This window comes from Sesamum indicum, linkage group LG8, assembly GCF_000512975.1.
Source record: "Sesamum indicum cultivar Zhongzhi No. 13 linkage group LG8, S_indicum_v1.0, whole genome shotgun sequence".
Taxonomy (NCBI): domain Eukaryota; kingdom Viridiplantae; phylum Streptophyta; class Magnoliopsida; order Lamiales; family Pedaliaceae; genus Sesamum; species Sesamum indicum.
In genome coordinates this window covers 15,928,830-15,943,941 of record NC_026152.1, presented here as the reverse complement: position 1 = coordinate 15,943,941, position 15,112 = coordinate 15,928,830, and the positions used below count along the sequence as shown (strand labels likewise).

Sequence of the window (15,112 nt, the reverse complement as noted above, 5' to 3'; positions counted from 1 at the left end):
ATGGAAACAAAAAAAAAATAGAGTTGTTAAATTTTCAACCACAAAAAATAAAAATTAAAAAACAAATAATTGCAGAGTGAAAATAAAGCGGAAGAGTTAAATCCACACTCTCTGTTTCTTCTTCACACATACAATTCCATTTCTTTTTGTTCTTTTTCCTTTTTTTTAATAGAGAAATCTTTTTTTTTTTTTGCATGCAAAATTTATTTGATATTCTTCACCACCTGTTGCAGAAATCGTAGCCAATATTCAGTTCTTCATCACTGTGATCCCATCATACTTCTCATGACGATCTGATCGAGTTTCCTTGTTATATTTTCTGATTTTTTGGTTAATTATTTTCGAAATGCAGTATGGAGTACAAGAAATCTCATCGTTTTTGCGAGTGCATCATGATAGTTTCAAATGCTTGAATTCACACCAAAAATAATGTCCATGATCTGATTTTGTTTTCTGAAATTATTTTTTGAATTGTTTGCGAACCCGGGTCAAGATTTCCTGTAGCGATTGATGGAATCCGGCGGCGGCGGTCGAGGTGGCGGAAGGGAACTCGATCCCAAGAGCCCAGGCGCCGATGATTCCTCCGGGGAAGAGAGCGACGACAATGAGCTCTCTCAGAAATCAGCAGGCCAGGCCGTTCCACCGCGATCCGACAGTAACCGGACGCAATTAGACAATGTCCAGGCGGATGGCGGCCAAAAAGAAGGGGAGAAGCTCCGTCGCAGGAACAGCGGCCGTGGCACAACCTGGACATCATCTGTCCTCGTCCCGGCCTCCGACATCCCAATGAACAAGAGCAAAGCGATGGCTCGCGAGCCCTCCACCCGGCTCAACCCGAGCTCTCTCGTCTCCGACGATCTGTCGGAGCCCAATATCTCTGCCGTTCCCGATGCAGCTCCCGTTTTGCCCCGGAACTCGAGCCGGTCAACGGAGAGACCAAGCGGGAGAACGGATCAACCGGGCCCGTCGCCGATGAAGATATTGCCGAGAGAAAGCGAAGAAGAGGAAGGTGAGGAGGAGGACGAGGATGAGGACGACGATGAGGACGGCAAACCAATGGCAGCAGCGCCGGCGGCAATGGAGGAGGGGGAGAAAGAGGCGCCGGTGAGGATGTCATTGATGTCGCTGTTGGCGGAGACAGATGAAGATGGGTTGGGGTACATGATGGATGAGGACGAGGATGACGACGAAGACGATGACGGCGGCGACGGCGGCGGGATAGAGTATAACAGTTGTTGTGTGTGCATGGTGAGGCACAAGGGGGTGGCGTTCGACCGGTGCGGGCATTCCTTCTGCAGGCTGTGCTCACGTGAGATGGGCGTGCAAGGAGGGAACTGTCCACTCTGCAATAATTACATCTTGGAAATTCTTGATATCTTCTAATTTCATTCCTCCTTTACCCCTTTTTTTATTATTATTATTTACAAGTTTTTTTTTTAAAATTAGAAAAATAGATTTATATGAAGTTTTTCTAATTTCCTTTTTGGGATTATTATTATTATTTTGTATTGCATTGGATTACACATTAGTTTTGGGCAGTGATTGATGTACCGATCCAGAGTGTTGCACAAAAATATGAGCAATTAGCTATTACTCGTATTTATAGTATTGGAAAGTCATGGAATTATTATTCTTGTAATCCAATGGCTTTACTATTTACATGAAAAAATAATATTTTTTGTACCATGAATTAGATTTTATTTAATTTTAATCTAACTTATTACGAGTGTCTTATTTTTGGTTCTGTATATTTAGAATTAGCAATGAATTTGATATTAGTCATATTAATTTGAGAAAAAAAAATTATTTTAGTCTTGTGATTTATGTGCATGATTTTAGTAAATCGATAAAAGTTTGATCAAAGTTTCATAATTCCAATAACACCATTTTTAGCTCAAAAAAGTCATATGCATTATGGTATTGAGACTAAAAAGATGTTGTTACTAAAAATGCGTTGTGATTTTGGAACTAAAAAGTCCCAAAATTATATTTTTTTGGGGGGAAAAAAACGTAATTTTGAATTTTATGAGACTAAAAACGTCACTTAACAAAGTTGCGCTTCAAAAAAAATTTTGCCCTTATCTTACGAGACTACAAAAATATTTTGCTCTATTTATAATATAAAGAATAATCCGTTTTTTCTGTAATGACGCAAGATACACAACCAAATATAGTACTGTCCATAGTTGCAAAGCAAAAAACATATGAAATTAGAGATACATAACATCAGTTTGATGACATTAGTTCACTGCATTTAAAACTGCATATATTCTGACAACCATTCTCACACACTTTCAGGCAGCAGAGAAGTGTGACATTCAAATCCCTCCCAAAACAAGCATCATTTTCTGTTCATACATCACTACATGAATAGCTACATCAACAAGCTACAGTAATCGTGTACATGATAAATTTAATTAATTAGTTAGAAGCTGATCATGATATCCTCATCATCACACAACTCTTGCCAGCTTTTTTTCTGCATGCCCACTTCCTGTAACTGTGTGTGCCTATGTATATATATATATGCTTAGGTTGCAATAAATATTACAGGATGATACATACATACATACATATAGATGAATCGAGGGTTTCTAATTAGGGTTTCTTTTGAAATGGTTTTGGCAGTAGTAGGTGTTGTGATGATCATAATGTTAGGCGGCGTGATGGTGGATGGTGGAGCTGCAGATGCACCGTTCGATGTTAGCTACGCTGTTTCTTGGGGAAATGATCATGTTCTGTTTCTGGATCAAGGAAGACATGTTCAGCTGTCCATGGACAAACGTTCCGGTTCAGTACTACATTAATTTTAAAGCATATGTAAATAATTTAGCTAATTAATTAAATATATGTATATATAACTGATTTATGTCATGTATATATGTAGGGGCTGGGTTTGCATCGAAGTTGAGCTATGGATCAGGGTTCTTCCATTTGAGAATCAAGCTGCCTAACAAGGACTCTGCAGGAGTCATCACAGCTTTTTATGTACCATTTCAAATTCCTTCAATTAATTAATTTAATCTTCTCTATGCAGAAAAAAAAAAATTAAATTCAATAGGTTTCCTGTGAAAATATTAGAGGAAATATAATTTTTTGTTATAATTAATTTATCATAGTTATTATTAATCACGACCACACAATATCTATTAGTCATTGTTTTTATAAATGAGGCCAAAACATTATTTATAGCTAAAAACCGTAACAGATGTTTTGGCAATAAGTACTAAAATCATGAAAAATGTTTAATAGTCGTGGTCAAAATTAAATCTCCACATTAGTTTTGTTTTTATTGTGGTGGATTATATTGATTTTTCATAATTTTCAATGTGTTGTGATTTATAATATAAGAAAAAAAAAAATATATATATATATATATATGTATATTTTTGTTGTGATAGTATCACTTGCCAATCCTAATTTTCCCTGAGTCACACTAGAAGAAATATGGCTTTTATTCATAATTCATTACCACTGTTAAAGAGGCATGGTCTCTACAAAAAATGTCATACTTAACCATGGCTAATTGTCATGATTAATAATAAAATAACTATAGTAAATAGTTATTGACCATAGTCACACAACGACTGGTGCATATGGTATATGAAATAGTGGCTAAAATATTTGTCATGGTTAAAAGTTATGGCAAATATTTTCACCATGAAAACTATGTTTTTTGCATTGATTTTATTTAATCGTAGTCAATAAAAATTATTTGCCATGAATTTTTAGTCCATAATTATTAAAATAGTAGCCAATAGTCACTTTTTTTCTAGTGGGTGCATACTAACTGACCATGGTTGCGCCAACAAATATTACCTGTTGTTTCTGCAACATGCGAGACCAAAACACTAGTCCTAATGACGAATATTGACTACATGTGGTTAAAATTTAAGTTTCCGCATTGATTTTGCTTGATAATAGTAAAAAATATTAATTTATCATGATTTTTAAAAAGTTATAATCATTTATAATATAAAAAATAATCCATATTCTTTTGCGATTGCGATATATAATATTTTTCTGCACCATGCATATATATATATATTGGATGGTACGTACGTATATATAAGTAATTAATTAATTAGTGTAATTTTGTACATTTAAATTTGCAGCTGAGGTCGAAATCAAATGCTCATCATGACGAGCTAGACTTTGAATTCTTGGGCAATAAAGAAGGTAAACCCATCACATTACAGACAAACTTGTACGCCAATGGCAAAGGAGACAGAGAGCAAAGGTTCCATCTCTGGTTTGATCCTACTGCCCATTTCCATACTTACAAAATCCTGTGGAATGAACATCAGATCGTGTAAGAAATCTCCTCAATTTCTATTTACAAAACACATAATTACAAACCCTACCTCTCAGTCCCATCACACAACCGATCGATCACACTGCAGATTCTACGTTGACAACATCCCCATCAGAGTGTTCAAGAACACCACAAAGATTGGGGTTATGTACCCAACACAGGCTATGAAGATAGATGTGAGCTTGTGGGACGGAGAGAGTTGGGCAACCGATGGAGGGCAGACAAAGACCAATTGGTCTTGCGCGCCTTTCACTGCCGACTTTCAGGGTTTCAACGTTAATGGCTGCGCAGCTGCTGCTCATCAATCCTCCAATGCCTGCTATGCTTCCAAGTACTGGTGGAATCGGAGCAAGTTCTGGAAGTTGGGCCATAAACGGAAACAAATATATGAACAAGCGAGGAACAAGTACATGTATTACGACTATTGTGATGATAGGGATAGGCATCCTATTGTTCCCCCGGAGTGTGCAACCAATAGAGGAGGATGACTGAAAAAATAATATGCAGGAAATTGCTATTTAATTTTGGTGGACTCGCCTCCTAATTTTATCCTTCTATGAATTTATTTTGATAATTTTGTTCTATAATTTTTAATTTATCACGCGTTAAGAACAAAAATTAACTAGCAGAATTTGCGAAAATGGCTTGAAAAGTGCATGTGACTGCTTAATTGGGTGTACTTTTTCAGTGATTTTAGCAAAATCCATTTATTCTAATTTATCCTTATTGTGCGACACTTTAGGATAAAATCGCTAAAATAAATTCGTACAAGACAAAGTTTGTCGTCTCCATACTTACAAGACTAAGATTGTAAAATTTCATAATATGTATTATGACAAGTGACTATGGAATTCTCATTAATAATTTCATAAGTTACAAAATCTTAATTTTGATCATTTTGTCAAATTTCATTAGTATATTGACATAAAAAATCGCATGCTAAGAACATGGTTATTAAGTTTTCGGCATTCTGAATAAAGGCCATGTGCTGATCACGTGCCCATTCTGCAAAAATGTTAACGGAATTTGATGAAAAGAGCTAAAAGTAAAATATTTTGTAACTTATGTTATCATTAATATGATCCCGTAATAATGAGACAAAGAGTGTAGTCACAATAAAATATAGGGTAAGTTATAGTAGCATCTCATAAGATTTGGTATAATTACGAATACCTGTTTAAAAAATTATAGATACCCCATGATGCATGACGAAATTACGTCATTCTTGAATAGAGGTATATAATTATCAATTTTTTTCTTACTATATTTTGTTTTAAATAAAACTTTGTAAAAATGTCGGATGAGGTAGACGAAAAATTATAAAAAATACCTATCCATTTAATCTATAAAAAAGTTAAAAAATAAATAAAATTATAGTTTTAAACTCACAAGAGCATATCGGTCAATTCACTATAAAAATGAATGGAAACCTAATAAAGACTAACAGATTGGACTAATTGTTAAGTGAACGTTAACATTAGAGAGTAATGATAATTTTTCAAATAATGAGAAAATATTCATAATTATGTCAAATTTTGAAAAATGTGATTGTAATTCACACTAAAATATATGAGAAATGCTCATAATGTTTGGTTTCAATTTTGCTTCATCTTCGAGATAGGCCAAAATATGGACAATGTTTGCCTTGATTTATTTTGGGAGTTTGTGTGGTGTTTTGAGATGTTTTGAAACAGTGTCTCTTTTGTTTTTTGTCAAAATCAGTCTACACTAATTATAAACCCTACAATTAAAAAAATCATATACATACTCATACATATATATAAATATATATAAAAGAGACATGTTTTTTACCATGAATAGTAGTTTTTGTCTCCTACTAAATAATATCAAACATATCATATTTATTTTATATTATCTCCAAAAATAAATCCAAACATACGCACTATTTCTAACACATACTTATTTATCTTTGTTTTTATCTCTCTATTTCCACAAAATACATCAAAACTTGTTAAAAATGAAACCAAACATAGTGGCTATTTTCCCCAATATGGTACAATAGGTGTATTGTTCAATTCTTGTTATGACATACAACAATAATTCAAATTATTTTGTCAAGAGAGAGGGCCTTTATTTTTCTTTTAATTTACTCCAATAGTTTATAGACAAATGACAAACCAATTTCTTGAAATTTACATTATTACATATACCAAGAGTTGAATAGTGTGGAAATAACCATCATCTAATCCCCAACATGTTATCTGTATTTAGGACATTACACAAGAAATGTTAGCCTTTTATTAGGATATTTTGTACAAAATCTCAAAAAGGGAGAGTGCACTTTCCAGTTGGGGAAAAATGTGAACCCTGAAAAGTTTTGAGGCGCATTTTGTAAAACCCGAAAAGATAGATGGGCACTTTAGCAAATCTCAAATCGTACAATTGTAGGATGTTTTGAGGAAAAAAAAGAAATTCTGAAAAATCATACTAAAACCCTCTGTCCTCTCAAGTAACCCGCCATTAGCATCCCTCTTAGCTCACGGAGATCGTTTTGTTGTTCGAATAGCGGAGGGCGGAATCGATTACGGTGTGATCTCCTTTGATTTTCATGCTCTTGTCTTTTGATTCTTTGGTTTCTATTTGTTGTGCTCTGTTTTACTTCAGTAGTTGTATAAATTTTCTGTGAAACAAGCATAAGAATTCGTATTAGCGAATTCGGAAAGAAATGTCTTTTTTACCTTAATATAGTTGCATTACATGCTTTTGACTAGGGTTTTAACTGAAGTTTGTTTTGTTCCTTGTTTCTTCTCGCAGGCGCATAATTTTTGTGCATCAGGAAAAAAAAATGGTATGTTTAGTTTTGAAGTCAGGATTAGGTTTTTCTTATGCTTTTACTCTTGGAAGTACGCTTTGATTTGGAGGCCAAGATTTGTTTTATTTAATTTTTTATTTGTGTGTATTTTATAGCTGCCACTTTCTCTGCTCAAGACTGCACAAGGGCATCCCATGGTACGTTTTCTCTTTTATCACCTTTTTTCTGTAGCTTTTGTTTGGGAACAAAGAGATTGTGCTTCTAGGTTGCGAGTCTCTTAATTCTAAGTTTTCATCTGAAAGCTGATAAAAGGATGGCCTAAGAGATGATAAAGTTAGGACCTTTATATTGGGATTATGACATTGCTCATGAAGTTCGGTTTTTCCTGTAATTGGTCTAGCCCCCACATGGTTGATTGGCTGGGCGGGCCTGAAGAAAGAATTTAGGAGTAACAGAAGAATGAAAGTTGCTCAGTACTGATTGCTTAAAAAAGGATTAACTGAAACTTCACTAAAATTTATCCATGGGTCTTAAGAATATAAGTTGAGCGAGGAGATCTAATTCAGCATCCATGTTTTAATAAGAATGGCTGAATGCTTTTTGTGTATACATTATATCTTTATGCTGATACATATACACTCTCCTCTATCTGAGACAATGGCTACGGTTTGGCAGTTGGTGGAGCTGAAAAATGGGGAAACTTACAATGGCCATTTAGTGAATTGTGACACTTGGATGAATATCCATCTGCGTGAAGTCATCTGTACCTCAAAGGTAACTGTGTCCTAATTATCTGTAAATAAATGCGCTATCTTATTTTATTAGTTTGGCAAGTTTATCTGGTATGGTTTTACTCAGAGCTATTGATTGATTATTATAGGATGGAGATAGATTTTGGAGAATGCCGGAATGCTACATCCGTGGTAATACAATTAAGTACCTCCGAGTTCCAGATGAGGTGTGCTAAGCTTTCTTATTTACAATGAACTTTATATAAGCTACGTTCTTATTGAGCCATATTCAGGTGCTGTTATCTAATTGCTTGGACAGACAGCTCTATAACAGCCAGATTGTTATTCATTTACTTCGGAGTAGCTACAGCCAAATTGAGTATATTTTACACAATCTTGGCTTTTCTTTTAATATACTGCCCATCAGGAGTAACTCCATGTAATTTGTCTTGATCTTGAATCAAATTCATTAAATGGGGATGAAAGCCTTGTTGCTGGACTCGCTACCACAACCTCAGGTCGCAGTCAAAGTAACTGTGGCAATCGGAATAGAGGGATAGTGAAGTCGGTTATTAGGGATTTGAAAGAACTTATAAATTTTAGGCAACTTACTATCCGTTTTCTGCTCTAATATCTTCAAAGTGGAAACTTTAGAGCCCGTTTGGTTGTGTTTTCAATGAGATTTTTTCCACTTTTCACTATTTGGGTAATTGGAATTTTGTTTGGTCAAGCCATTTTCATTGAGAATGCATTTCTATTTTAATTCTCAATTTTTTGAAATTATAGGTCACATGGATTTGTCATACTTGTCTTATCTTGTCAGCATGTCTTTTCTTGTTTCAAATCAATTAAAATTGTTTCAAATGGCAAGACTCACTTTGATTATTTTATAATTTCACATATTCAATCAATTTGGTCATCTGTCACATCAAAAATACATATACCTATATTCAACATTCTCATACCTATATACCTATATTTGGAAACAACTAATCCAAACATATTCTCAATTTTCGCACAAAAATCAATAAGCATTTCTACACATTTCCAATTGTTGGAAACTGAAAATGAAAATGAAAACACAACCAAACGGGCTCTTAGACTTTCAGGTAGCTAAACATGGTTTGAATAACTGGAGTAATGGCAAAATAGAATAGCTATTTTAATATCCATCATTCTTTGGTTAAATATTATGTTTTCTCCTGTTTTACTAGTAAGCTTTACTGATTGGAAGCGAAATAACTCTGATCCTGTTAGGTGGACCAAGCTTTCATCTATATAGATGTGAGTAATGTTCAAGCGTGGTTTTTGGATGTGAAGCAAGGTTATTTTCCTGGTTGATTAGGTGCTAAGATGATCGTTTCTTGGCTGTTTGAGGACTCTGTACTCTTAGTGACTCTATATCTCGTTCTTTCGCTTTGTTCCTGTGGATACCTATTAGAATTCTCAGTGAAATTGTAAACTCAGTGATTACATTTCTCATTCTTTTGCTTTATAAACTCAGTGAATATCTGCTGCTGATGCTTATTATTCTTGAAGCTAGAATTAGTAGATATCTTAAGGTTATTGCACATGGAATTATTTCAAGATTAGCTTACAACCGTTATAACTCGTTGGTCATCTTTAGTTTTTGATAGGCTTTTAGAATTCTATCTCTTGCTTGCTCTGGAATGATGTACCTTAGCCAAATCAGACGTTGATGTGCTCCAAAAGGTGTTGTCTGCTAATGCTTTTGTTTGCTGTCATTTGGAGGCTTTTAAGTTATTCTGCTTCTGGGCAGTGGCATAAGTCAAATGAGGCACCTTTTGTTGAAGTGCATCTATGTGACGATCAAAACAGGGATTGGTTGCTCTCTGACCAGGGCCTCTTTTTTTTTTTAAGCTTTTTTCTAGTGATTTTCTTTCTATGCTGCCAATGAAGCCTTCAGATGAACCCTGCCTTTGATAATTAATTGTCTTTTTCCCAAAGCTAACTACTAAAATGATCTTGCAAATGTCTAGGCTGTGCTGACATTTCTCTCCCTTTCTCGCCTTCTTTTTGTCTATGCAGTCATATCATTATGGTGCAGCTTTTTTTATTTTACCTTATTTTTTAAAAATTTCATTTTAAATGTTTCCAGGTTATTGATAAAGTTCAGGAAGAAACGAAGACCCGTTCAGGTATTACATGCTATCATGAATACGGCTTTGAATTTTTAAAACAAATAAATGCTGAATATTCAATTGAATCACGAGTCATTATCTCTCGGTTTTTTCGTTGGCTGGTTTTCATGTTGGAGTTCAGCAACTGAAATCTGAGTTCCAGCATGGTTACCTCATGAGTAATTGCTAACATGAGTTTTGGGTTTAACATAAACAGTGTTTCCTTGGACCTGGTCTCTATTTGTCCTAGTTAGTTACTTTAGAGATCCTACCATGAACAATGTAGAACTTATCTTGGAATACGCGTTCCACCTGACTTGAAAGCCCAATTTGAATTGCCACTGAAGAGGGTTGAAAGATATGGAGTTTAATGTGCTTTTGCTGTTTTACCCTTAAAAATAGTATCTGAAAATAAGGTGCAGCGGTCATTTCTTGAAATGTGAATTAGGTTACTTCTGCAAAGTAAATTGCTATGCAGACAAATGAGACATTATTTCTGAACTTTCAGAAAAGGACTGAGTTGTCCTGGCGAAAAATAATTCCTTTTCCCAGTGTTTAAGCAGCAGCAAAATTTATCTGTCATAAAACTTGTTTTTCAATCCCACCAGAGTTCAATATTGTAAAAATTACTCAATTTCAGCAAAGAAATTCTGATGCGGCAATGGTATGTGCATATCATGCATCATTATCTGCATGAGAATGGTGAAAACAGGAGTTCCGCCATGTTGTTTCTGTAAAATCGTTGCAATTATGGTAGGGTGCCAATAAAGAGATTGCAGGGTAGGTTCATGTTGATGGTTCACTGGATCAAATTGTGTAACAAATATCAACATATGCTTCATACTTTCATTGCATGGATTTCTAGTGCTCTGATATCTAAACTTAATAATATTGATCTTTTGTTGTATTGGTTTATGACTTACAGATAGAAAACCACCTGGAGTTGGACGAGGAAGAGGAAGAGGTAGAGATGACAATGCTGCTGGAAGGCCGTCAAAAGGGACCGGGCGTGGTATAGATGATGGAGGTTCCAAAGGTGGGGGGCGAGGAAAGGGTGTGGTCGGCAGCAAGTCTTCTGGCAGAGGTATTCATTGACATTTACTTTTTGCAACGTTTTCTTAGCGACAGTTGGTCCGGGTGATTGGCCAATAGTGGTATTGATTCTATAGATTTAGGACCACTTGGTGCAACTACTGAAGGTAAAAATTGACAAATATTGTAGAATTTGCACGGTAAGCCGACCATGATACTAATTCTGATGCAGCCTTCATTATTCTGAAGTGAATTAGTTTGTATGGTCCCATTTCTTTTCCTTATTTTTAAAATTGCAGAACTCGGAGTGCAGCCAGCTACTTGTTTTCCAATGATATAATTTGTGAATCAAATTTTGATGACAGGTGGAGGGCGTGGCCGTGGATGATGCGTCAAAGCTTGGGGGCTAATATATGTGCGAAGACTGCCCTTTTTATTGGCATGATATGTGTGTCAAAGTACAGAGGTAGAAGGAAGATGTTGGGCATGCTACCGTTTGGTAAAAATACGCAAGATAGAAGTTTGTTTCAGATGATCAAACATAAACACTGTTTCAATTCTTCTTTCGTTTGCTGGTGCTTATTTAAACCTGTATCAAGTATGATCGTGCAATATTTTGTACTATTGCCATGCTCAATATTTTTTCTAATTCAAAGTCCTTAGCGGCCAGAGGTTTTAAGATTTTGTTTCTTCTTTTCTTTTTTCTCTTGCGTGTCTCCTTTCTTTTTTGTCTCTTTTTTTTTTTTCTCTTACTAACTTCTATATTTACCCCATTATCTACAGGTGGTAAAAATTATTTTTTGTCTTTAACTAATATTCTTTCTCGTGTTTAAATATTCTATTTCAAAATTAATTATTTTTTTCATATTATCATTTATCTACAATAATAAATAACATATAATTATTTAAAATTTTATACACGCATTGGATGTGCCACATACAATTAGTGTATTTTCTTAATGGTTGACTAAATGATATGTATTGACAAGTTTGGAGTTAACTGCAACTTATCCCTTGTGAAATTTAAAAAGGCTAAAAATAACTCTAAACAAACCATCAAATAATAATAAAAAATAATTTTCTTTAATTATTTAATTAATTTTGTATTCAACGTCTTAGAGAGCATTTTGTATAGGGATAATTTGATGATTTATAAAACATTACAAAATGTTCCGTAAAGAAGTTGGCTATACCAATAAATTTGGTTTTGTGAAGAGTAGCAAAAATGGGACATCTCAGAGTGGTATGGTATGTGGTTATGTGATGAATTCGCACGCAAGCGGCGTTTGTCGGATTGGGAAGAAGACGACAATGAAGGAAATGATAGAGTAGAGACGCATTTTCAACAGAAAATTTGTTGAATACGCACACAGCCAGAGGCAGACGCAGTTGAGGGAGGCTGGTTGAGAGGTGATAATAGACTCTCACAGTGAGCAACAGCAACAGCTGCCATATGACGGATATCAAAGAGGATGTCGATCATCATCGCCATCTTATTCTTCCCACGGAAGCTCCAAAATTGCAAGAAGAAGAAGAAGAAAAGGCAAAGCCTCAGCAAATTAGCAAGCCAAAGCGGGTGGCTTCGCTGGATATCTTTAGAGGTCTCACTGTCGCGGTAAATCTCTTTAATTTTGTGTTGTGTAGCTGTAGCTATCTCAATTCTCGCTTGCTTTTCCACCTCTGCTTCTTCCTTTCTTTCTTTGTGTATGCTGTTCTCTTGTGCGTTTTTGCTGCTGCTGTTAACTGACAGAATTTATTGAAGTTGACAGTATTAATAAATGATGAAATCTTCTATTAATGTTTCATTCGTGTGCTTCTACTATACTACTATTTTTCATGGTTATTATGAACATCTCTTGTACTTTCTGATATTGAACTGCAGTTAATGATCTTGGTTGATGATGCTGGCGGAGAATGGCCCGTGATTGGGCATGCCCCATGGAATGGTTGCAATCTTGCTGATTTTGTGATGCCATTCTTTCTATTTATTGTGGGAATGGCCATTCCACTTGCATTCAAGGTTAGTGGTCTCTGCTTCCTGTGTTTGATCATTGAAGTATTTCTATTATTCTCATGCATTTGCCGCTGATTCATATGTGCAGAGAATACAAGATAGGATAACTGCTATCAGTAAAGTGATTTTAAGAACTTTAAAGCTTCTCTTTTGGGGACTCCTTTTACAAGGTTAGTTCTTTGGTTTAATCTCTGTGTCATCTGCATATTCTTAACTCTCTAATTGTATTACAATCTATAAGATCTCCTATAGGAAACTTGCCGCTTTGAATACGAAAATTACAGTTCAACTGACAGTTCTTTTCATCCCTACTTCCCGATATTTATATCAATTTTCTTCTGAACTATCATATCTTAAGAACATTCTAAGAGGAAACACTAATATTCAGCTACTCTTTTCGGACTAGCAAAAACAAAAATAACAAAGAAATAGTGGTTTGCTTCTATATATGGAGGTGACCCGTTGGTTGTTGATCTTTTTAGGAGGTTTTTCACATGCCCCCGACAAACTAACATATGGGGTTGACATGAAAAAGATAAGGTGGTGTGGAATTCTTCAGGTAAGTTGCATGACTTCCTTTAAGATTTGGATTGATATATCTTGACGGCTTGAAGGTTTAGTAAGAAACTAATATTCAGTGCTTTTCAGAGAATAGCGCTTGCCTATTTAGTAGTTTCATTTGTTGAAATCGCAACAAGAAATTCCCTGACAAAGGGCCTATTACCTGGAAAATTCTCTGTATTCAAGCTATATTTTTGGCATTGGTGAGTATGCCCTATGATCTCTATTAGTGGGTAGTCATTTATGTCTTTGAAAACTTTCAGTTCAATAATGTTTACGAGTTGCAGGATGGTTGGGGCATGTGTTTTGACTGTTTATTTGGGCACACTGTATGGAACTTACGTTCCAGATTGGCAATTCACGGTGCAAAATACAGACAGTTCTGATTTTGGGAAAGTTCTAACTGTAAGCCCTTTTTGACTTCAACCATTACGGAATATACCCTGTATACACAATCACATACATATATGCATATATAAAATAAAACTATGTCAATTTTATGAGACATTGATGTGATACTACCCTCAATCCTAGAACAATGTACAAAATGCATAAAAGTGACGCCATGGATGATGGTCGTCGAATCCACCAAAAATAATTCCTACGAACACTTTTGTAGATGTGTGAGTAGGGTCGAATCCACAGAGATTGGTTTTAAATTAATTCCTTCAAAAACGAAAATAATTAGGGGGAGTTTTGATTGGAAGAAGAATAAAACTAAAAAGCTAATAAAATTAGAAGAGATAAATATAAGAGAAGAGTATTCCAGTTAAAGATAGGATCACACTTAATTCCACGGTTGATCATAGATGCAAAGATAACAATTATTCATGATAGATAAATTGGTTATGGCCATTGGTACGACCTAACAACCTCACCTTTCCTTACCTTGTGGATAGCCAAGGAACGTCCGTTGACTAAATCCCTAATCAGTAAACAACCTTGGGAACGTCCTCAAGATTTAATTTACCGACAGCATTAAGAACTAGAAAGGCCCAATTCTAACCAATAAATTCCTACGAGGATTTATTTAAGTTAGATTGTGCATTCCCCACAACATAATCGAAAACTTCTACATAATCAATTATGTTGTGTTACCACTAGTTATCGAACTAAACAAACAATTACGGATTTGAAAGTTCAATTGGCTAGGCAAATATTCTTGACAATAAATCAGATTATTTGTAATAAAAGCACAGAGAACAACACAAGTACCAATATGAATAAAAGTAGAAAGCATAAATTAGATCTCACAACCCGTTGGATTTAAGCGTTCACCAAGTCTTCAACCGGAATGAGAGATTTAACTAGACATGCTCATGGACGAACGCATGAAAAGCAAAATAATATAAAAACGTAGAGAAATAAAAGAGTTCAAAAGTTATCTCTTAAAGTGAATTACATCACCTATTTATAATAGCTAGATACCTAGTTCTACTAGGATTAGAAATAGATTCCTAGTTGAACTAAAAGACTTATAGAGATAAAATTATAATCCTAGTTAAACTCTTCCTTCATCAGAGGTAGCCCAAGCAGCTCCAAACT

At 35.0% G+C, this 15,112-nt stretch overlaps 4 protein-coding genes across 6 annotated transcripts in view; all 4 read left to right on the top strand.

The window, feature by feature from the left end:
- Positions 55-1,599, top strand: LOC105169400 (nucleolin-like). The gene has a single exon (XM_011089793.2). It carries the CDS (start codon positions 511-513, stop codon positions 1,381-1,383), a length of 873 nt encoding a protein of 290 aa, XP_011088095.1. The 5' UTR covers positions 55-510; the 3' UTR covers positions 1,384-1,599.
- On the top strand, positions 2,464-4,866 carry LOC105168922 (xyloglucan endotransglucosylase/hydrolase protein 2-like). Its single transcript, XM_011089131.2, has 4 exons — positions 2,464-2,790; positions 2,888-2,988; positions 4,116-4,312; positions 4,404-4,866. The coding sequence occupies exons 1-4, from the start codon at positions 2,580-2,582 to the stop codon at positions 4,801-4,803; spliced, it is 909 nt and encodes a 302-aa protein (XP_011087433.1). The 5' UTR covers positions 2,464-2,579; the 3' UTR covers positions 4,804-4,866.
- On the top strand, positions 6,712-11,673 carry LOC105168921 (probable U6 snRNA-associated Sm-like protein LSm4). Its single transcript, XM_011089130.2, has 8 exons — positions 6,712-6,863; positions 7,091-7,124; positions 7,244-7,285; positions 7,764-7,862; positions 7,969-8,046; positions 9,939-9,978; positions 10,886-11,044; positions 11,358-11,673. Exons 2-8 carry the CDS (start codon positions 7,122-7,124, stop codon positions 11,378-11,380), a joined length of 444 nt encoding a protein of 147 aa, XP_011087432.1. The 5' UTR covers positions 6,712-6,863; positions 7,091-7,121; the 3' UTR covers positions 11,381-11,673.
- Positions 12,180-15,112, top strand: part of LOC105168919 (heparan-alpha-glucosaminide N-acetyltransferase) — a 12,474-nt gene continuing 9,541 nt past the window's right edge. Inside the window, exons 1-6 of one of the 3 annotated variants that reach the window (XR_002287690.1) lie at positions 12,180-12,607; positions 12,875-13,012; positions 13,095-13,176; positions 13,489-13,565; positions 13,655-13,770; positions 13,855-13,972. Coding sequence is in view for 2 of the 3 variants with exons in the window: in XM_011089124.2 (XP_011087426.1) it covers positions 12,446-12,607; positions 12,875-13,012; positions 13,095-13,176; positions 13,489-13,565; positions 13,655-13,770; positions 13,855-13,972 (693 nt within the window). In the remaining variant the exon portion in view is untranslated. The remainder of the gene's footprint in view (positions 12,608-12,874; positions 13,013-13,094; positions 13,177-13,488; positions 13,566-13,654; positions 13,771-13,854; positions 13,973-15,112) is intronic. The other 2 variants (XM_011089124.2, XM_011089126.2) reach the window with 2 other exon arrangements.